Consider the following 24,479-nt stretch of genomic DNA (forward strand, 5'->3'; position numbering starts at 1 on the left):
CTTTAAATTAAACTTCAGTTAATCATTTTCATTTATATAATAAATTTCTAGATATTCTAATTACAGATATATTACTTATAATAAAAATTCTGTTTTTGAATATAAAAAATATAATTTCCAAATATATTTGATATCACTTCTTGTAACTATAAACTTTGCTGTGTGTCAGTTTTGTGTTTCAGGCATATTATCTCTTATATAATGATTTATTATACCTCATTGCATTGATACAATGATAAACACTATATGGAAGTACTGTACAGTATGTACAACTACAGTATATGCTGCTGTAAATATCAATACTAATTTTTATACATAATTTTTAATATTTGTAATGTTGGACCATATTGGAGAAGAAAAATATACTTCTGTAAAATTGCTTATGTGAAACCTAGGCATTCCAAGCATTCCACCACAGTGTCATGTATAAAGACACTGTATTTAAACGTTTATGGATGGCTATAGGTAGGCTTACCATAGTATTTTTTTCTCAAACCGGGACAATGTGAGAAAATACTCGCAACAGAAAATTAAGCCTACTATTATAAGTACTGTACAGTACCTATGATTGAAAAGGCTAAATAAAGTAGTAGCTAACAAAACCGAGTTCAAAGCAATTTTTAATAACTAAACTTATCTTATTATTAAGAAGTTATTAATATATATCACTAGTGAGAACTTTTTTAAAAATTCTTTGTCAGTTAAATCGGTACATTTAAAATACGACAATACATTTGAGGAAGTTCCTATTGCTTGCCTTACGGTTCGCACATTTCAAGTGATTTTTAATGTTTGAATGCCCACTATGAGTTAGTGAAAATTCTGAAAAGTACAGTTCATATTTCACTTGGTCAATACGATCACAGACTTTTTTTTTCAATCATCAGTAAAAACATGGTTTCTTTTTGGCATTTTGGAGATTAAATGAATTTAATGTAGTACAGTACGAAGTAATCGCAAATGCCCACCAGCAATTTGAACGCGACTAAGATATGACATGCGCAGCAATGACGTGACCAGTGTACGTTTTATGTTGCCAACTCTAATTGAAACAAAATATCTTAAAAAATGAAATAAAAATATCTGGATCTCATAGGCTACGTGCTGTTATAAATTCTGTGAAAGTAATAAAACAAAGTCATTAGGCCATATGCTGTAAGTTTTGGGGAAAACATCTAGACAACATTAAAAGTACTTAGATCTAGATATGAAATATTTAGATTGGCAACAGTGAATGAATTGCCAAATCTCCATTTTACTCGAGTCTGCACTATTTTTACTTCTTGTATATTCGACACTTTTAAAGTTTTACCAAATAACTGGAACAAACAGGCCCAGACGCTGGGACAACATCGTCGAACCGGGACAATCCCGGTCAAAACGGGATGTCTGGTAAGCCTAGCTATAGGTGCAAAATTTCAAATAAGTGGTTAGTAGAATCGGTTAATGTAACCCTTGGTGCCAAGATGGCAGCTCCTCTCTGATTCTAGCAAGGAAACAGTGGGACGCACGTTCTAACCTAACCTAACCTATTCTAATAAATTACCATAATTATTAGCAACCAAATTATTAGAATAGGTTAGGTTAGGTTAGAACGTGCGTCCCACTGTTTCCTTGCTAGAATCAGAGAGGAGCTGCCATCTTGGCACCAAGGGTTACATTAACCGTAGAATCAATATATAGACCTAGTATTTAGATCACACGTTCTTTATTTGAATTCGGAATACAATTGTATTAATTTAAATTATCTATATTATAGCAGAGGAAGCGAAGAAAAAATGGAAGGTACAGAGGAATAGATATATAAGAAAAAAATTAATAAAATTAGCACTGTTAGTGGCAATGGTGTTTCCTATTCGGCCAGAATTTTTACCTGTGTGTTCTGGCATAAAAGCGTAAAACAGAAACTGAACTGAAAGCTGATTTCTGATTCAGTTTTCTGCCACATAATTTTACACGTGTGTTCCTGGCCTAACAATGAGTTAAGACGAAACGTATTGGTATTCCTCAGCTAAGTGATTGCTAGTGAGCCCTATTTTTCTATTAAGATGATATCACATACAAGAAAGCAAGAAAAAATTATGAATATGATAAAAATCAGTGCAGGGAAAATACTCTTAACATTAGTGTCAATAAAACATTCTTGCAAATACAGATGCCTATATAAACAATCTTTTAATGCATATTTTTTCATAAATAGAAGCTCCATGTAAAACCTATAGTTGGTTCACTATTAAAATTCTTCTATTAATTCAAAAATGGAAATAAAGTAGTGTAGGCCGGATGGTTGAGCGGTCAAGGTGGCAACCTACCGCTCTGGGGGACTCTAGATCGAATCACAGATGAGGGTGGTCTGACCGGATATGTCGGTACCTGTCCTTCACCACCCGACTGCCCCATTGTGGGCCTACTCGAACCCATAATGGGCCTGCTAAAAGAGGCCTTCTTAGTGCCCACAGGCCGGAAAGAATTAAAATATATAATGTGACTACATTAGAGAGTCGTTTATCCGAACACCGGTTATCCGAACGCTTTCCAGTCGGACTGTGTCGTGCTGAATCGAACTTTTTTTTATACTAGATTTACTTCTAAAGTATAATTTTTATGTTTTTATATTTTTCAATATATTTATTTTGTTTGTACAAAATAAAGAAATAATTTTTAACGATACAATAGCCTCGATTATTATTATAAAAATTTTCTTTTGGCTTAAAATCGACGAAAATTCAACACGAAGCGACACGCAACGGAGAAAAATTTCAACATCGGACAGGTTAATATATTTTTTCGTACATAATCGGTTATCTGAAAAATCAGTTATCCAAACAACCCCAGTCCCCAATTGATTCGGATAAACGACTCTCTACTGTATTAATAAAGAGAGTAAGTAAGCAAGCCTTTATGAGTAGAAAATTAGGCGTAAATACCGTATTTCCTTTCTTTCCTTTGGCTAATAGAGGAGTCTATTGCTTTCCGCTTATACTCCGGAAGAACAGGAGGATGATCGCTCAGCGACCGAAGAGTCGGCCTTACAGAAGATTCAATCCGAGAAGACAGATGAGAGGTCACGGATGCGACCAAAGTCGGCCTTATCGGAGACAGCCACCGCGAGAGGGGAAGATAGGAATGCCTTCCGGGAGGACTTGGGGGAAAGCTGGCCCCTATTCAGGCGTCATTGGCAAGGAGGAAAACCCGGAAAAAACTCCCGTTGCCAGCTCGTCCGAGTGAGATGCGAACCCCCAATCGAACTCCGGTGTTTAGGGTCTGATCACCGCCAGTATGAGCGGAGACGGAGTCCACTCGGCCACCGGTGGGCAAATACCGTATTTTACGGATTATAAGACGCACCTGAAATTTGGAAGCAATTTTTCGAAGAAAAAAGTGCGTCTTATAGTCCGTAAAATACGGTAAACAAGTTAAAATTAAATTAAAATAACTTGTTACTTAAAAAACATTAAAGTGCGCTTAACACTTCTGAATTCTGGGGGTTCATTATATTTATATAGATAAAAAAACTTCATTAATTTTTATCCGAATGACAAAATATAAGGCATGATCAAAAAGTTTCCGTTCGAAGGCTGTACAGTCCAGATTTGGTATGCCAGTCATTCAAAAGCGCCATGACCATTTAGGCAAGCATCCCACTGCTTCACCACGTTGAATATACCCCGTTGGTAAAACTCCTGTTTCTGCTGCTTGAAGAAGTCCGAAACTGCCTGCTGCACTTCTACGTCCGAGTGGAACCGTCGACTTTTTAAGGACTTCTTTAAGGGACCGAAGGCATGAAAATCGCACGGGGAGAGATCAGGACTGTAAGGCGGGTGCTCGAGTGTCTCCCACTTTAGTGCGCGTAACTTCTGCGTTACGACATTTTCGGTATGGGGACGTGCGTTATCACGAAGCAGAATCACCCCATTTCGCAGTTTTCCTGGACGTTTCGCTTTAATTGCACGTCGTAATCTCTCCAGCGTTTCGCAGTACCGTTCCCCAGTGATGGAGACACTTGGTTCCTTGAAATCAATAAGCAATGGACCCTGGTGATCGAAGAACAGAGTAAACATTACTTTTCCAGCAGATGACTGACTCTTGAACTTCTTGGGACCAAGGATGACACCACTGAATGGTCGCCGCTTTCGACTCAGGTTTCCAGTACTAGCAGTAGCTTTTGTCGCCAGGAACAATGCGCTCAAGGAACGTGTTACCTTTAACATCGAAACGCATCAGGTGCTTCAGGGAAACAGCCATCCGGTTTGATTGTTGTTCGGAATTTAACGCCCGGGGTATCCACTGGCTGCAGACCTTACAGTAGCCTAACTCCTGCCGGATTATGTGTCGCACGCCACCTAAGCTTATCGAGATCTTTTGAAAGTATGGATATGCGACGATCCACCCTAATCGCATCATCAGCCGCCCGCTTGTTGTTGTCTGTATTGGATGTGGCTGGTCTCCCAGATCGATCTGCATCTTGGGTCGAATCGCGACCAGCTATGAACTTTGCGCACCATTCCACTACGGTGGTTTTTGACAGGCATGCTTCTCCATACATATTCTTCATTCTCCAATGAATGTCTACCTGTGTGTTTCCTTCGGCAGCCAAAAAAAGAATCACAGCACGTTGGTCCTGTTTGGACGCATGTGGTATTAACGTGGCTATTGTTCACGTTTCAGCGTTTTCCATACATTAATCCCACGCCTCGTCGGTGCTTATATACCGAAATCGGCGATGCGCTAATTTGCATATATGCTACAGCCACGTCCTAAACGGAACTTTTATCGCCCCTTATATCTTCAATTTTCATTCACTTAAATTTAATCAATAGATAGAGTATACCTCAACTTCATAGTCGCTTTGAGTCAATACGCGTAAGGGCTGTTTCACACTATGACCGACTGGGCCGACCGGTCCGACTCCTAGTCGTATTGCCATGGCAACAGCAGTCGGTCGACCGACTGGTCGTTCCAGTCGGACAGATTTAAAAAGTTAAATATTTGTAGTCGCGTCGGAGCAGTCGGTGAGCTACAGCCAATGAGAGCTTCGAAGCTATAACCAATCAGAGTTTGATTTATCCGAAGTTAGAAAATGGCGGAAGGTAAAGTTTTCTCGGAAGCTTTAATAAACGAAGTCAGAAAATATCCATGGCTTTATGATATTCGGCGAGCCGATTATAAAGGCGACATTGAAAAAAATAATTGGTTAGAGTAAAGCGAAAGGTATCCAGCTAAAAAATAGTCTTAAACTTCATATTAACGAATAGACGTAGACATATCTAAATGTAATTTGATACGCTGAATCGATTGGTATTAAAAAAATATTACTTACGATCAACCGTTTAAAAGTTACGAACGATTTTTTATTTCCGTCTATTTGCTTCGTTTAAGAACAACTTTATTAAGAAATACGCAGGCACTCATCGATATTAACAAAACGAATTACTTTAATTCACCATAATACATTTCATTTACAAGAGAAAGCGACATTAAAAATGCTAAAATGGTGTCGTTAGCCCGCGAACACGCGTACACACGACAACCTTTCAATGACGGCCATGTTTTCTGTTTAAAATTGAAAAACTTACCACGATTGGCTAGTGTTCTGACCTGTAAGACGCGTTCCGATTGGTCCTTACGAGTCGGCCACCGACATAATCGTACTCAGTGTGAATTCTTTTACTACTAGTCGGTCCGATTATAGGATCGGTCGGGTCGGACCGGTCGGACCAGTCGGTGACAGTGTGAAACAGCCCTTAGTCGTGGTAACCATGGAGCTAAATACTGGAGTGGCAGCCCCTGTATCAAGTGATGCCAGTATATGCGTACGCATGACGGAAGTTGCCATCTTGAGCGTGGAAAGAATATAGTAACTTCGTTTCTTGAAGTTGTAATTCAACGCAGCATTTCTGCTTTTTATTTATTAAGGTTTTTGATTAACTCGAAAGCTTCGCGTCAATATCACTCTCCTCTGTGTGCATTAGAAAAGCTTTAAAATTAACAATAGGAAATAAATTTTACAGTTTAAAAGGAAAACGTGTTTTTAACTTCTTTTATTTAATTGGCACGACACACTACAGTCAAACCTGTTTTTATGCGCTCTTTTTATGTGCGATTTTTATTTGTGCGATTTTTTAATGCGAATTTTTAATTTGTGCGGTATAGTTGGCGACTAGTCTCGTGCGATTCGTCATGTCTTACGTTGACTTATTATAGCTAAATAAACTTATTATAGCATAAATGCACTTATTATAGTAATATTATTGCATGAATATGCGAAAAATGAAATAATTTACTTTTTAAGTCAACAAAACACCACCTGGACAAAAATATGTAAAACAGACGATAGACCAGACGATGCAGTCAAGTGCTGACATCTGTTGTCAATAAATTCTATTTCGTACGGTTTTGAGTTATTTTCTGTGAGACTTTTTTTATGCGGTCCCTGTTGACCGCATAAAAAAATATTTTTTTAATTGTGTCGCGAAAACTATTATTTACAGCCATTCGTGAAGTTTCGTGAGATTTTTTTTATGCGTTTTTTTTAATGCGGTCCCTATCCCCCGCATAAAAACAGGTTTGACTGTACTTGTAAGTCAAATAAAACGCACCAAGTAGTAGAACTATATGTTTACTTTTAAAAAACAATAATCTCTAAAAAATTGTAAAATTTTTTAAAAATAAACGAGTTTCTAAAATTAACTCTTTTCTATCCGACTTCGAAAGAGCTAAGGACTGAGATGGACACCGTGGAAATTAATAAATACTTCTTACTTTATTATTCACCATCCATACGTTATCATTCAAATTATCCAGATGCATTTCGCAAATTTCTTTGCCTCTTCAGTGGATATTACACCTTTACAACAGTGTTACATTTATATTCTATCAAATTTTCCCAGCATGCATCTACAGATAACCCGGTATTCAGATTGATGACATTTGCATAATTTTTGATACAATAATGTTCCGCGATACGTCTTGTTACAATATTTTCAAATTTATACAATATTTTGATATTATTTCTATTTATGATACAATTATTATTTTTACAATGTTGATACCATGGAGATTCACTTCGCTTCAGGCGAATTGCCGCTTCATGCTCTTTAACACGTTGTTCAAGCTGTCTTCCCGTTTCTCCAACATAGATCTTACTTTCTGGGCATGTACATATTAGTTTGTAGACGACTCCTGCTGTTTTCAAAGGGTCATGTGAATGTCCTACTATTCCTCTGTTTACCACATGAATACTTTTGCTTAATCTATTTTTCTGTTCGCCCACTAAGTTGACAGAACAATTATTAAAGTTATTTTTATATTTTTCATAAAACTTTTTAATATATGGTATTTTAATGTATAGGTTTTTACTTTTTTCTTCTTTTACATTATATCTACTTATTGTATAACAATTATACCACTTACGTATTACTTGTTGAGGGTAATCGTTAAGCAGATATTTTTTAAACAGATTTTCAGTTTCGAGTTCTATATGCTTCTGCAATGTCGTTCTGTTGAGAATTTTTCTTAGTTCCATTATAAAAACGTTTCTCTTTATACCTAAAGGACAGTATGATTTATAGTTGATTACTTTATTATTATTACAGATCTTTGTATACTTACGAAACAGTAGTGTTTTTTCGTTTCGTGTGATTGTAACATCTAAATAGTTAATTTCATTATTTTTCTCTTCTTCGTAGGTGAATCTAATATCATTGTTTAAACTGTTCGCATAAGTTTCGATGTTTTGGGCTGTGGTAATATTGGAATCATACAGGATTAATATGTCGTCTACATACCTGGCGTAGAAGGAAATACCTTGGAACTGGAAAATCTTTTGATCTAATGATGTCATGCATATATCTGCAATCTTCGGGCCTATAACGGACCCCATTGCTATCCCATCTTTTTGTCGATAAAAGTCTGTAGAAACCGAAAAATAGTTATTTTTAAAAATAACTATTTTTCGGTTTCTACAGACTTTTATCGACAAAAAGATGGGATAGCAATGGGGTCCGTTATAGGCCCGAAGATTGCAGATATATGCATGACATCATTAGATCAAAAGATTTTCCAGTTCCAAGGTATTTCCTTCTACGCCAGGTATGTAGACGACATATTAATCCTGTATGATTCCAATATTACCACAGCCCAAAACATCGAAACTTATGCGAACAGTTTAAACAATGATATTAGATTCACCTACGAAGAAGAGAAAAATAATGAAATTAACTATTTAGATGTTACAATCACACGAAACGAAAAAACACTACTGTTTCGTAAGTATACAAAGATCTGTAATAATAATAAAGTAATCAACTATAAATCATACTGTCCTTTAGGTATAAAGAGAAACGTTTTTATAATGGAACTAAGAAAAATTCTCAACAGAACGACATTGCAGAAGCATATAGAACTCGAAACTGAAAATCTGTTTAAAAAATATCTGCTTAACGATTACCCTCAACAAGTAATACGTAAGTGGTATAATTGTTATACAATAAGTAGATATAATGTAAAAGAAGAAAAAAGTAAAAACCTATACATTAAAATACCATATATTAAAAAGTTTTATGAAAAATATAAAAATAACTTTAATAATTGTTCTGTCAACTTAGTGGGCGAACAGAAAAATAGATTAAGCAAAAGTATTCATGTGGTAAACAGAGGAATAGTAGGACATTCACATGACCCTTTGAAAACAGCAGGAGTCGTCTACAAACTAATATGTACATGCCCAGAAAGTAAGATCTATGTTGGAGAAACGGGAAGACAGCTTGAACAACGTGTTAAAGAGCATGAAGCGGCAATTCGCCTGAGGCGAAGTGAATCTCCATGGTATCAACATTGTAAAAATAATAATTGTATCATAAATAGAAATAATATCAAAATATTGTATAAATTTGAAAATATTGTAACAAGACGTATCGCGGAACATTATTGTATCAAAAATTATGCAAATGTCATCAATCTGAATACCGGGTTATCTGTAGATGCATGCTGGGAAAATTTGATAGAATATAAATGTAACACTGTTGTAAAGGTGTAATATCCACTGAAGAGGCAAAGAAATTTGCGAAATGCATCTGGATAATTTGAATGATAACGTATGGATGGTGAATAATAAAGTAAGAAGTATTTATTAATTTCCACGGTGTCCATCTCAGTCCTTAGCTCTTTCGAAGTCGGATAGAAAAGAGTTAATTTTAGAAACTCGTTTATTTTTAAAAAATTTTACAATTTTTTAGAGATTATTGTTTTTTAAACATACAATAACCGATCCCATTGCTTGATATTTGTTTATATGTTTACTGTATACGCAAATTTACATCTTTATTTTTACTTCATTATCAATCAAATATTCTTTAATCGTAATAGGCATAACCTGTTACAAAGGGAGTTATGTTTTCAACAATCAGTTATTCTCAATTAATCAATACAAATTTTTTAACATAATTATACAAATTATAAATTGTACTTATTGTTGCCACATGAAACATAATGTACTGTACATCGCACTTTCCGTAATACATTTCTTTAAACACAAGAGATCAAATTTTTTCCTGATATCGTTAGCCTTTTCACATACGCATAACAAATGAAATTTTGAGAAGTCCATGTTACATCTTGGACACAATTTATTAGTATACACATATAACTTATTGTCTATCAATATAACATCGCTATTCAATGTGAAGAGATTCTTTATTCAACTCCGTTGAATAAAGAATCTCTTCACATTGAAAGGTAAATTAGATACCATATAGCTATTTATATTGGGGAAAGTCTTAATATCAATATTGTGCTGTACCACTTCGGTGAAATTCGTAACCGAATATCTTCTTTATCTTGAAACAATAAATTATCCAATACATTTCGGGTTAATTGGTTACACAGATCTTGACTGATTTCTGGACAGTATATTAAAGGTTCTATTGAAGAACCAAATCTATTTACCACTTTTGTCGATTGTCCAATCCAATTCTTTTTTGAAACTTTTTGTAATGATTTATGGTATAATAAATGTACAAGCCTAGATGCAATATAACCACTGTCCATAAGTTTTATAAGAAATTTCACACATCTTTTAATAAATAGTGCGATGAGATTGAATTTACTTAACTCTAACCTTAAAGCGCTACCTGGCACTTTGAACTCCAATAAGAAGATTCTACGAATAAATTTGTTCTGGATCACATCTAACTTCTGGTAATTAGATAAGCACCATATAGGTGAAGCGAAGCTTATTGCATTGTAAACTATTGAGTTAAACAAGTTAAACTGTACATGGATATTTTTTAAGTTAGTTACGGAAAATAACTTAATTGCACCATTGATTAATCTGTCAGCCTTAACCATCGTTGCCTTGATTTGTCTGTCAAAGGATATCATGGGAGTTAAAATTATTCCAAGAAACTTAATGTCGTTTACCACTTTTAGTTCTACATTGTTGATGTGAAAGGACATGTTCCTTTTGGGCAGTCTAGACCCATTTCTAAATATCATAATATGTGATTTTTTTAACTTCTTAAAATAATTAGTAATTTCTTGAATTTTTCTCCTAAGAGCGGCTGCTGTTGGAGCAATGATAACAATGTCATCGGCATAAGCAATGGAATGGATAACAGTCTCATCGACAGTAAATCCATCGTTCTCATTAGTAAAACTATTGTTTAGATCAAAAGTATAAAAATTAAAAAGATGTGGAGACCAGAAGTCTCCCTGTAACAAACCACGTTCTATCTTGAAAGGTTTCCACTGTTTATTATCCCGTCTAATGATTGCTTCGTAGTGACCGAATAGTAAACCAACTATTTTCACCATTGAACTATCTGCTCGATATCGTGACATTTTATTTTGTAAGTCGTATATTTACTGAGTCGTAAGCTTTCTCTAGGTCTAGAAATAATGCAAATACTTTGTGTCTTTTCCTGTAGAGCTGTATTTTTACTTCAGTAGAACTTCAGGCAAATACATTTATATACCATGAGAGAATTTTTGATGTAAAATCTGTTCGTATAGCTGAAATTTTTCATTTTTGAAAATTTTTACCATATCACAAAAATTAGCTTATCTTAGTCAAAAAAATTATATATCACAAAAATAAAAAAAACGTGTTTGAAAAATATTCTTATAACGATAATTTCAAGGATATTTTTCGATATGATATAGTTTGTCTGAACCGCAGCCGGATGGCCGAGCGGTCAAGGTTAGCAGCCTGCCGCCCTGGGGGACCCGGGATCGAATTCGGATGGGTAAAATCCCCAGGAATTTTTCGGTGGGTGGTGCATCCGGATATGTCGGTCCCCGTCCCTCACCACCCGGCCGCCCTATTGTGGGTCTGACCGAACCCATAATGAGCTTTCTATAAGAGGCCCTCTTAGTGCCCATAGGGCGAAAAGAGTTGCAAAAAAAGAAAAAGTTCGTCTGAACCACATCAATCTTAAGATTTTTAATACGTAGTTCAACATCCGCGTAACATAAAAACTTTCGGGCTGGAAAATGAGATAGAGCATCAAAAAGTACTCCTAGGGGAGTCCTGGCTACAATGGCATATAAATATACTGAGTGCTGTAACCGAAAATTAAACAAAAATTCACCTAAACAGTCGTTATTTTTTAGATGTAAATTTCTAAACAGCCATTTGGATTATCAAACGGTCAAAGAGGCAGTCTACCGCTCTGGGAGACCGAGGATCGGGAGAAAACCCGGAAAACTCCACGTAGCCAGCCCGTCGGAGCGAGGCGCGAACCCACGATCGAACTCCCAGTGTTCAGGGTACGCAGAAAGCTTGGCCACTGGTGGGCCACTTAGAATTTTAGGTATAGTTGAACATTGAATTTCTGTTATAAATCTATTCGCTTGTGCCAACGATAGATCTGACACCTAGCGGTATTAGCGCGAACTACATAATGGCGTATATGGGTATAAAGTCTTTGGTCTGTTAGAATTAGAGTGTTCAACCTAGAATGGTAAATAATAAGTATTGCTGTGTATTTGGATGTAAATCTAAAGGTTCATCAAACTCAGTACATATGCACACATTCCCAAAAGATAAATTAGTAAAAAGAAAGAAGTGGGAAATATAACTCGTTATTACTTCAGTTTCACAAAACTTAATTTTGCTGAGCTTAAAATTTTATTTTTACAAACGTTTTCAACCAATCTAATAGTCATCGTCAGGTTTAATATTATAAATGTTCCAAAATGCAACGTACCATTTTGTGGCTATTCGCCTTTTACTCCGAGAGACTTGTGAGTGATCACTAGGCGACCGAAGAGCCGACCTTATAGAATGGCTTAATCGTTCGCGGGGAAAGAATACCTTCCGGGAGGACTTTTTATGGGAAACTAGCCCCTATTCAGGCGTCATCGACATAAAGAAAACCCGGAAAACTCCATACTGTCAGCCCGTCCGAGCGAGGTGCGAACCCCCGACCGAACTCCCAGTGTTCAGGATCTAGTCCACTCAAGTGCGGGGACGAAGACCGCTCGAACACTGGTGGGCGGCACAAGCGAATATCTTAAAATTTACATTATCACCGTTGTTCAAGTTTAACCCAACATAATATAGCACTAAATTATAATTTGCATATTCTATGTCGAATATTTGGAAATTGTGTAGTTTATTATAATAGACATGGGAATTGACAGTCGGATGGCCAAGCGGTCAAGATGCCCACAGGGCGGAAAGATGTTATAAAAAAAAACATAGAAATCATTTTTTAAAATTTGTAAAACAATATCGACTGTAATAAAAATTATTATTAATTTATATTTTATAGACTATTAGATTTTATTCTTATTTTAAGACATTGTTAATTAATCCATTAAAAAAATACACTACTCTTATTTATTTTTTCTCAAAAAAAAAAAAAAAATTTAAATTCAAACAACAGCGAGCGCCATCTTTAAAATTTCAAACAATAACATCTGCAATTCTGTATGAAACAGATACTTTACCAAATTATGAAATTTATAAACAAGATTAAATATATTTTAATATTTTATTGATAAATTAAATTAATATTTACAAAATTTATAAAATTAATCTCGCAAACATTACACGTTGTCTCTTCGATTCAGTCTACGTCAATTGGGTAAGATTAAAATTAATTATATTTTAAAGAGTTGCGAAATAAAATTTCAAATTTATCAACAAAAAATGTAATTAAATTAAAATTTCAATAAAATTTAACCAAAATTCACTTCAATTATTGAAAAATTCCTCTTTCCTGTTCCATCATTTCCGGTCTTCTTCCAATATGGCGCCTTCTGGTTTACTGTTTTCCAAGATGGCGCACGTTAAGGACAGCGACACATCGTTGTGGTTGCATAATAAGCTTGGGACGAGTAATGATTTATGGTTAGGTGGTTCTATTTGTTCACAATTAAGCCAAGATGTGCTGAGAAATATACGCGAATGTTTCATAGAATTACAGTCTCAGGTTAAGTTAAAATTATTGTTGTCATTTTTACACATTCCGAGACGTAACGTCGATGAGGTGAGTTGAAGTCAATTAAGCCCATTCAATTATCTTAAATATTGTTTCAAATGTTTCATTTACAGTTATATAAAATGCCGATTAATTCGATTCTGTTTTCATTCTGAAAATGATGCAAAAATTTTTTAACTTTCATCACTCAATTGCGTTTGACAAGTTTAGAAAAATTTCTTTTTCAACCATCAGAATTTAAATGCATTCTATGTACGAAATTGTTTCTAGAATACAGCAGAAAATGAAGATATTAATGTATAGCTTCAGTTGGATGATTTTTTATAAAAACATATGATTGAATAAACGACAGTTTGAAGTAAAAGAAACCGGATCGTTTATTTATCTTTCTATAATTGCTATGTAAGGTTAATCCTATTACAATTTTTTAAAATTCTGATTAAATTACAGATTACATTTTGAATTACATTGAAAATTACATATGTATGATACCAGTTTAGTTATCTTAAAAATAAAAAGAAATACAATACTATACAATATTTGACAAATAAATTCACAATGCATATTCTGATGTTTACAATTTTTTTAAACTGCATTTCTATGTTGAAATTCCTCTATGAAGAAAACAATAGTTTTAATGACTATGACATTAAAATATTTATTTGATTATAAAGTAATATAATGATAGAATCTGGACAAAAATATTTTTGTCAATGTCATATAAGATATTCTAATAAAGGATAAGTTGATTTTGTTGTAAGTACTACACATAAATAAATAAATAAATAAACCTTTAAAGTGCAATCTTTTTATTATGGCACATAATGTTTTCGGACCACCTTTGGTAAAGAATCGAAAAAATTTTGATTTTTTATCGAATGATACTGATTATGGAACGTTTTTAAACTTTAAAAATTTCTTAACTGTAATAAAACGACTGCATTTTTAAGGTTTATTTATTTATTTGTAGTTACAGTTACAGAAGAGTACATAAACAAATAATTTGGTTTTAATTTTAAAGATCTTAATATCAAATTATTAAAAACAAATTTCTCTAACCCTTTAGAATACTCCTTATAATTCAAACCTGAGTGAAGATTTATAAATAAAAAGTTCAAACATATAATAAAACTATATGGCAAAATTTTCGTTACCATTATTTTTCACTTATGTTTGAATGCACTTACATTTTATAAAATATGAAACATATTCTTTTTGATTGGTATGTTAAATACAGTATATGTGAATTACAGAATTTTTATTCTTTAATAATATTTTTTCAGAATTTTATTTACTTTTTTTAGTAAGATATAAATAGTATTCTGTTAAAGATGTATTTTCAGTTATTTTAAGATTACTAAAATAAATTTTTTTAACATTGGCTTAGAAAATTTAAGTTTTTAGATTAATTATTTTTATAATTTATGGAGAACAGATCTCAATAACACATTTTGATATTAATTTTGGAAAATAGTTTCAATGTATAAAGTATAGCTATCTCAGAATTTAAATCTGCTTCTTTGTTTTCTCTCTTCTATTGTTTTCAAGTTTATAATTAACTTCTATTGCTCATTATTTCATGTATATGGCACTATTTAATGATATACAAGCATTTTAATTTTTTTATCCTCTATCATGATAAGTATAAGTGTTCTGTCTTAATAAATTAATGATGTAGGTCTAACTGATAGAATAATATTTTTACATACATCAAATTTTACCAAACATAAAACATCTTACACACTTTTTCCAACACTGTACTTTAATAAAATGTACAAACATTATCAGCTTATTTGAGAATCTTGTTTCAGATTCCACTGTTACAAAATTCTAATTCTTGGCTAAGCTTGACATGCTAATAGCTAGTACCTCAGTGCCCATATAGCTTATTGTCACAATCAGAAGGGAGCAAATGGGGCACTTGCCCTCCTCTGAGATCAAGTAAAAAATTTCTCAAATTATAATTTTAAAAGTGACTCAGGTATTTATACACCCTCAACCATGGGATGCTTTGGCTGTTTTTTTTTTTTTATTGATACAATACTATGTCAAGGCACAAGATGCTTCTTCACACTATTCCAGCAACTAAATTTAATCAAAACAAATGTTTTTGGCCTGATTGATAAGCCTTTGTTAAGTTTTTTAAACAGAGATTCTATGTTTGGAATAGAATATTCTTTGATGTAAATTGTTTTTTTTAACTCATAATGGGTTTTTTGATTATCCATGCTGTTGCCATGGTTTCTTTGTGGCCAGTAGGATTATTTTATTTATTTTGAGTTTTATTTTTAATTACTTCATAAATTGTTGTTTTATTTTGTGTGTAATAATTTAGAGGAAAATTTCTGATCCTGAAAATATTCTGCACCTCTGGAAGAGAGGAAGATGGATATTTCAAAAATTATCTACCATTTCAATAATTCTGATCTGAAGTGGAGTTGGAGACAGTGGGTATGTCATGGTATATTATATATGGCATTCAGTTCTAGACACTTAGACAGACTGGGCGTCCAGAGCTGAACACAACATATATATATATATATGCACTTCAACAGCTGCAATGACATCTTTGTCCATTGTGTAGAGAAGAGTAAAAGTCTCTACAAAATCCTGTCTCTTGGTTTACCATTGGTAAGTGAACATAGAGGCAAATTTGCATGCATGGTAACCACTGAACGTCATCCAACGTTAGTATGATATCTCAACATTGTCATCTATGTTTTCAGTGGTGTATGATAGAAGCAATGATGCTATGGACTGATTGTGTATTGATTTAGTGGTGAACCTGATTTTATTTAGGAAAGACAATCATTGCATTAGTGTAGAATAGTAATGATTAGTGCTTCAATTCATTTTTTTGTTGAATGGCACGCTGTCCCACTGCTGGTCTGGGTGCCACCTCATATGACAAACAGTCACCCCTAGTAATGGTACAAGGGACAGCACAACAGTATGTCAGGAAATCCTGTGCTCTCATATGTTGCCTTTGATGGCAGGGATGCAAAAGGTTATTTTTCAGCAAAATAATGATTAGTTTCATAGTATTTTCCAGGAATGTCTGTCACATTGCCGCAGTTAGCCTGGTCTCCAGATTTGTCTCCCATCAAGCATTTCTGGGAGCAGATGAGATGCCAGCTTTAGTCATCTACAAGTGTGAATAATGTGAAGTGAAAGTTGTACCATCTATGGGCAGATCTGTATGCTTCCTTGTCTGACCATATCATCTCATATACAGACAAGCAGCAATTTCCTGTTGTTTTCAGGAAATTGTCCCTTTCCTATGTTCCCTATATTGTAATTATTTATTACATTTTTTCCATTATATTATTTATTACTCATTACATTTACACTGATTAAGTTTTATTTGATTCCATTGCCTTCTTGGTGCATAACTTTTTTGTCAACAAATATATGGTGGAAGCTTGATGTAACAGACCATCACAGGACCAAAGAAATTTGTGTTTTATTGTGATTACTCATGTCTGTTATATTGAAATGTCCATTATTATACAGAAGAATTAAATTAGAACATATTTTGATAACAGACCCAGATAAAATATCTGCACTTCACGATGTTTTCTCCAAGTCCAGATGCCAGATCAATGTATTTTTACCTTGTTTCAGCAGATCTGTTAATAGAATATAAGAAAATTCTACATATATATGGTAATATTGACTTGTCCATTACTGTATGTTTATATTGTGGACAAAAGTCAATTATGTAAATGGACAAAATTTCAATTGTAAAGTATATAAGCCAGATTTTTATAAACTTATAAAAACAATACTTTTATTCATTATTTTTAAAAAAATAGCAAGGTTGAGGTCGAAGTTTTCAACACGAAAACATGTACGTCGGACGTTCAACGCCACTTTCCTGTAAGCCTAGAAGTTTGGCAATGGCGTTTGGAAAAACAGTGGAATCATGCTGGACATTCGCAAGGCCATTGCCAAACTTCTAGGCTTACAGGAAAGCGGTGCCAAACGTCCGACGTACAATGTTTTCGCATTGAAAACTTCGGCCTCAACCTCGCTAATATTTTAAAAAATTGCTTAAAACAATTGTAAAGTCTGTTTTACTCTTGCTTTCCAAATGTCTGAAATTATCTGCTCAGAGTCATTTCTTTATCAACTTCATCTCAATATTTGCCATCTTCATTCTGATGAATTATATCAATATTTAATCTAAAGTTTTTCATTCTCTTTTATGATCTATTTATAACCACTCCCAGCAGTTTTATGCAATCTCATGACTTTTGTGACAAACAACAGATGTTAAATCACACTTGTCTGACATAAGCCTGAAATGTATTGTCAGTCATTAGAAGTTTCATTATCCATTCTTGAGCTGTATTACATTACAGTAAAATATTAATTGAAGAGAAAACAAAACAAAACAAAAATAATATTTTACAGCTTTTACTGTATATAAAATGCTATAATCTAAGAATGATCAAGTTTATAACAATTATACAGAAATTAATTTTTGTAACATGTATTTCATAATAAAATGTTTTAAAGCTAAAGTGTATTTATTTTTCTAAACCAGAACTGTCTTAGAATCAATACTTACATACAGAAAAGCATTATTTGATAGAAGTTGAGATGAATATGAAAGTAAATATTGTAATTAATAATTTTTCTTTTAAAAGTTTAATAATGTCAGAATACTAAAAATCAATAGTCATATCTCAAGTATAAAATATTTAACTTTTAATATATATTTTATATTTTTAAATTTTAGTCAAATTTAAAAATATAATTAAAATATCTTTCAGTTGAAATAGATCTTTTATTGAAAGAATTATTATTGACATTGTTCATAAGAAGAAAATATTGACAAATAATAAATGTTGAAATTATAATTTCTTAACTTAATAGCATCATCTTTAATTAATTTGATATCTATATATTTGAAAAATCCAGTAAACCAGTAACCACATTAACATCACAATATATAGGGTGATCCATTTTTGGATCACCCTATATATTGTGATGTTGCCTTCTTTTTCTGAGTGATCTCATGGTTTTCCTCCTCAAGATCATACTTATAATCATCTTGTGGCTGTAATTAAGTAGTTTATGGCGACTTGGGGGATGCTTTCTTTTCAGGATAGTGTTTCTCCTTTAATAGAGCAGTTGATGTTTTTTCATGATCATTCTATGGTGGTTTTGGTTATAATTACAGTGTTGGTTTTTTATTTTGTTTCGGGTATCTTGGCTAATACTTATTTGAATCGGTTTATTGTGGAGGGGCAGGAAATTGAAGTTTTTTGAACTTTTATTCCGGCAGTTCTTTTAATTTTTATTGCTTTTCCTTCTCTTCGTGTTTTGTATTTGGTTGAGGAGGTTCATTGTCCTGACTTGACTTTGAAAACTGTTGGGCATCAGTGGTATTGAAGTTATGAATATTCTGATTTTGTTGATATTGAGTTTGATTCTTTTATGCTTCCTTTAGAGGAAGATAGTTTTCGATTGTTGGATGTGGATAACCGTACTGTTTTGCCTTGAGGTGTATTTACTCGAATTTTAATTACAACTTCTGATGTAATTCATTCTTGGGCCTGTGCTGGATTGGGGGTTAAGATAGATGCAGTTCCAGGCCGAGTTAATCAGGTTTGTTTTTTGATTAACCGGCCTGGGTTATATTATGGTCAGTGTTCTGAGATTTGTGGGGCTAATCATAGTTTTATACCTATTGTTATTGAGAGTGTTTCTGTGGACTCTTTTTTGAATTGAGTGAGGACTTTTTATTAGCTAGATGGCTGAATAAAGGCGTTGGTCTCTTAAACCATTTTATAGTTAGTACTTCTAGTTTATGCCTCAAATAAGTCCTTTAGGTTGGGCTTGAATTTCTATTTTTGTTGGGTTGATTTATTTATTTTATTTAGTGCTTTTTTATTTTTTTTATATTGTTTCTTTTAAGGTGATAGAACGGGGGGAGGCCTTTGGGTTAGTTTGATTTTGAGAATGATAGTTAATTTATTTGTTGTTTTTGATCCTGCTTCTATTATGGGCTTAGGTTTGAATTGGTTTAGTCTTTTTGTTGGGGTTTTGTTTCTTCCTTTATTGTTTTGAGTAGTGCCTTCTCGTTATTTGGTGGTTTGGAGGGTAATTATTGGGGGTTTGGTTAGGGAGATTGGGTTTCTTTTTTCTAGTTATTGGGGTGGGGTTAGTTTAATACTATGTTCTTTGTTTTGATTTATTGTGATGAATAATTTTTTAGGTTTGTTTCCTTTTGTTTTTACAGCTACTAGTCATTTGTTAGTAACTCTTGTTCTTGCTTTACCTTTTTGGCTTTCTTTGATGCTTTTTGGTTGGATTAATAAGACTCGTCATATGTTTGCTCATTTGGTTCCATTGGGGACTCCTTTTGTGTTAATGGGTTTTATGGTGTTGATTGAGACAATTAGAAACTTAATTCGTCCTATTACTCTTTCTGTGCGGTTGGCGGCTAATATAATTGCAGGTCACCTTTTGATTGTTCTTTTGGGTTCGGCAATTACTTTGAGTGGGGGGATTATAATTTGTGGGGTTTCTGCTTTAAGCCTTTTATTGGTGTTGGAGTTAGCTGTTGCTTTTATTCAATCTTATGTTTTTATGGTTTTGGTTGGGCTTTATTCTGCTGAGATTTAGTTTATGGAAAATTTTCATCCTTATCATTTGGTTCATGTGAGTCCTTGGCCTTTAACTGGTGCTTTGGGTGGTTTATTTTTGGTGAGCGGGTTGGTTCGTTGTTTTTATAGAATGGGGGGGAGTCTTTTGTTTTTTGGTGGTCTGGTCTTGGTACTAACTAGAATTCAATGGTGGCGAGATGTTGTGCGGGAAGGTTGTTTGAATGGGGATCATAGTTTGTTTGTTGTTAATGGGCTTAAGGTGGGGATGATTTTGTTTATTGTTTCGGAGGTTTTCTTTTTTGTTTCTTTTTTTTGGGCTTTTTTTCATAGTAGTTTGGCTCCGACTTTGGAGTTAGGCTTGGTGTGGCCTCCTTTTATAATTGAGGGGTTTAATCCTTTTCATGTTCCTTTGTTGAATACCTCTATTTTATTGGCTTCTGGGGTTAGAGTGACTTGATGTCATCATAGAATTTTAAAGGGGGAGTATTTTCAGGCTGTTTTTAGTTTGGGTTTAACTTTGTTTTTGGGGGTATATTTTTCTGTGTTACAGGGGTTTGAATATTATGAAGCTGCTTTTGGTATTTATGATTCCGTTTATGGTTCTACGTTTTTTATGGCTACTGGGTTTCATGGGTTGCATGTTTTAATTGGAAGAACTTTTTTGGGTGTTTGTCTTTATCGTTCTCTTCGTTTCCATTTTTCTGGATGGCATCATTTTGGTTTTGAGGCAGCTGCGTGGTATTGACATTTTGTTGATGTGGTTTGATTATTTTTATTTGTTTCTATTTATTGGTGAGGTAAATGTCATATTAGTATATTAGTACAACTGATTTCCAATTAGTAGGTTTATATATGATAATTTTTGTTTTGGGTGTTTTTTTTTGTTTTATTTTAGGGGTAGTGGTTTGGTGTTTGGGGGGAATTTTGGCTAGGAGGATAGAGGTAGACAGGGAAAAGGGTTCTGCGTATGAGTGTGGTTTTGAGTCTTTTGTTATGGCTCGTGTTCCTTTTTCTTTACAATTTTTTTTAGTGGGTGTGATTTTTTTGATTTTTGATGTAGAGATTGTGTTAATATTACCTTTAATTTTTCTTTTTGATTATGGTTTGGTTTTGTTTGTATTGTTTATTTTGTTTGTTTTAATTTTGTTATTTGGGTTGTACTTTGAGTGGAAGGAAGGGTCGCTTGAGTGGGTTAGGTAGATGGGTATTTAAATTTATAATATTTGGTTTGCAATCATAAGGTGTTTTTCTCCATCTTTAATGAGAAGCAATTTTTGTATTTAGTTTCGGCCTAAAAGTTTGGTGTGTACCCTCATTGTTAATAGAAGCTATTTTAGTGTCCCACTGTTGATGGGAAGAAGGTGTTTCCCTATTATTAAGAGAAGGTGGTTGAGCTGCTAACTTGACTGATAGCGTTGTTGTTATTCTCTTGTCTTTGAAGTAGATATATGTTAGATTTTCGATCTTAAGATGCTTTGGCCTTAGATACTTAAAGATTTTTCACCTAATCTTCAAAGATTTGCTCTGTATTAAGCTATTTAAGTATAAGATTATTAGTGTAATTGTTAAGATGAGTGGAATTGAGATTATTGTAAGGGAGTTGAGTTTTTGGGTGTTTGAAATGGAAAGAGAGAGATTTTTAATTATTTGATGGGTGCCTTGGGGCCCATTTAGTTCATTTCATCCTGACTCAAAAGTTTTGATTAGGCTAAGGGGTTGGAGTGTTTTTAATATTGGTCATGGGGTGAGAGTGGTAAGGAATCATATGTTTCCTGAGAAGTTTTTGTGGAGTTTTGGGTTTGGGTGTCTTAAAGGTTTTGTGGTTCATAGATAGTTTGCTAGTAAACCCCCTAAGAGGATGAGTAGGATTCTTGTGATTTTTGTACTGGTTGGTATAGGTAGGGCAAGTGGAGTGTCTAAAAGAATCCAGTTTATAGTTGCTCTAATAAAAATTGATGTTAAGGTTAGGGTGCTAATGGGAATGATTATTTTTTGGGTTTCTGAAATTATCGTTGCTTTTGGGCCTAGATTGTTAAATCATAGTGTTATTAGAGTTAAGCGAAAGGAGTATATGGTTGTTAGACCGAAGGAGATTAATGTTATAATTAAGGCTATGAACTCCAAAGTTGAGTTTAATTAAACACTTGGCTTTATTTCCATCTTTATTTAGTTGATACGTGCCATTTGCACGTTTCGGGCGTAGAGCCCCTCATCAGTCAACATTAACATATTTTCACTATGCATACAATGTTTAAACCCAGGCGAAGCATGTATCTTGTTTTTATATGAACTGGGTAATTTCCTTTACATACGATATTTATATCTGTGGTATTGTTCGTAATTTCTTTGCTTATTTTACGGTATCCAGGTGTAGACTATAGTTGTGTAATAAATGATTTTTCACAGGTACATGAAGGTTCTTTTTTCATTAATGTCGTACGACTGTTTCGTCCTCGTTGTCTGCACTGCGGCGTGGCACAAATTTGCATATTTTGGAAGTTATTGTAGATGGTTAGCAGCAATGATCCCAGCTTATATTAATACATACAATGTGTTTTATAGTATTTTTAACCAGTTTTCGAAAGAAATTTTCCAATTCTAATGATATAAATATCGTATGTAAAGGAAATTACCCAGTTCATATAAAAACAAGATACATGCTTCGCCTGGGTTTAAACATTGTATGCATAGTGAAAATATGTTAATGTTGACTGATGAGGGGCTCTACGCCCGAAACGTGCAAATGGCACGTATCAACTAAATAAAGATGGAAATAAAGCCAAGTGTTTAATTAAACTCAACTTTGGAGTTCATAGTCCGACAATTACGAAAACACGGTTTCAAAGAAGAAATAGTTATAATTAAGATTATTTGATTAATTTGAGAGAGAAAAAGGGTTTCTAGAATCAGATCTTTTGAATAAAAGGCGGAAGAGAAAGGAAGACCTATTAATGTGATGGATGAGATTATTATACAAGTGCTAATAGTAGGGGAAGAAGTTAAAATGATGGATATTTTTCGTATGTCTTGGTTGTTTTTTACGTTGTGGATGGCAAATCCTGCACATAGGAATATTAGGGCTTTGAACAGAGCGTGGGTGATTATGTGGAAATAGGCCAGTTTTCACAAGCTTAACACGTTGACTGCCATCTACGAGATGACTCGTAGTTACTGTTTCTGCCTAGGACGCCACCTACGAGTTATATCGTAGTTTGTTTCCTTGCCATATTTGTGCAGCTACGATGTAATTCGTAGTATATCAGTGTAAATATGAATAGATAGCTTCAGGGGCAAGAACAAAAAATCAAGTTTGGCTTACATAAACAGAACATTTATTAATAAATGAACAGAAAATATAAACGTAAATAGTTTATTCAAAATCGAAAGCAAAACAATATTTTTATTGTTTGTGATAATTTTTAAAACAATCTTCTACGCAAAGAGCTGGCTTCTCAAGACAGATTGGACAGAAATAACGCGTTTCTCGCCGTTTTTTAGCTTTGGTACAAATTCGACATGGCTTTGTCAGATGTTGTTTTTTCTGAGTAGATGGGATACTCTGTAAATAGTGAAGCTTCTGCAATTTAATTTTTTTTGAAACTGGTTGAATCTCTTCTCCAATCAACGCTTTGACGAATGCTTCTCTAAACTTTATAAGTTTTATTTTAGAAGAAGTTGCTTTTTGAAAGAGTTTGTGCGCATTATGTATATATATTTCTATAATATGTAATGCAACCTTTTTGGGCCATCTAATAGTCTTTCTTAGAGCTGTGTAGTACGATAGCATTTGATCTGATTGTCAATGCCAGACATTCCATGATTATAATCTCGAATTATATTCGGTTTCATCGAACATTTTCCATTGCGATTGAACACCTCTACCATTTCAACAACGTGCATGTTTGAAATGGTAAGGACTTCTCGTTTGTCTTTCCATTTACATACAGTAACAGGACCATTTCGCTGCCAAATAAACTCCCCCATCCTCACCAAAAATTTTGTCAGATTCTGAATCACTTAGATTAGTGTAGTAATCAAGTTATTTTTTAGTCAGTGGTCTTTTCTTATCCATTTTGAGATATTTATAATTTGATTATAAAAATAAATAAAAAATAACACTCTCAAAAAAGACGTAAATGTGATGTGCTCGCCTCTATATCCGATTTATTACTAATGAATTTAGACGCACATCTCCGATTGGCTGTAGCGAAGTGACAGGACGAATCGTGTCTGTGCACGAATTAAACTCGTAGTTTGGCTTTAGCGAAGAGCTTTCTGTTACATAAGCCAACTACGAGATAATTCGTAATACCTTTATTTTAAGAAAAACACATTCTAATAGTAGGGGAAGAAGTTAAAATGATGGATATTTTTCGTATGTCTTGGTTGTTTTTTATGTTGTGAATAGCAAATCCTG

General features: G+C 33.7%; 2 protein-coding genes and 3 pseudogenes across 3 annotated transcripts in view; 4 read left to right on the plus strand and 1 right to left on the minus strand.

Annotated features, from left to right (window-relative positions):
- Positions 1 to 12,934: 12,934 nt before the first annotated feature.
- The window catches only part of Nelf-A (Negative elongation factor A), a 47,276-nt gene continuing 35,731 nt past the window's right edge, over positions 12,935 to 24,479 (plus strand). Inside the window, exon 1 of one of the 2 annotated variants that reach the window (XM_067289335.1) lies at positions 12,935 to 13,088. Coding sequence is in view for 1 of the 2 variants with exons in the window: in XM_067289334.1 (XP_067145435.1) it covers positions 13,254 to 13,493 (240 nt within the window). In the remaining variant the exon portion in view is untranslated. Of the gene's footprint in view, positions 13,089 to 13,198; positions 13,494 to 24,479 lie in introns of those variants that run through there. The other variant, XM_067289334.1, reaches the window with a different exon arrangement.
- Positions 18,448 to 19,201, plus strand: LOC136990881 (cytochrome c oxidase subunit 2-like; annotated as a pseudogene).
- LOC136990880 (ATP synthase subunit a-like) lies at positions 19,416 to 20,092 on the plus strand (annotated as a pseudogene).
- On the plus strand, positions 20,085 to 20,865 carry LOC136990878 (cytochrome c oxidase subunit 3-like). Its single transcript, XM_067289330.1, is given in 1 exon segment — positions 20,085 to 20,865. A coding segment is annotated over 1 exon segment (723 nt). The 3' UTR covers positions 20,808 to 20,865.
- Positions 20,353 to 23,185, minus strand: LOC136990886 (NADH-ubiquinone oxidoreductase chain 5-like; annotated as a pseudogene).

The sequence above is a fragment of the Centruroides vittatus genome, unplaced genomic scaffold (assembly GCF_030686945.1).
Source record: "Centruroides vittatus isolate TY-2023 unplaced genomic scaffold, ASM3068694v2 contig_1349, whole genome shotgun sequence".
Lineage (NCBI taxonomy): Eukaryota > Metazoa > Arthropoda > Arachnida > Scorpiones > Buthidae > Centruroides > Centruroides vittatus.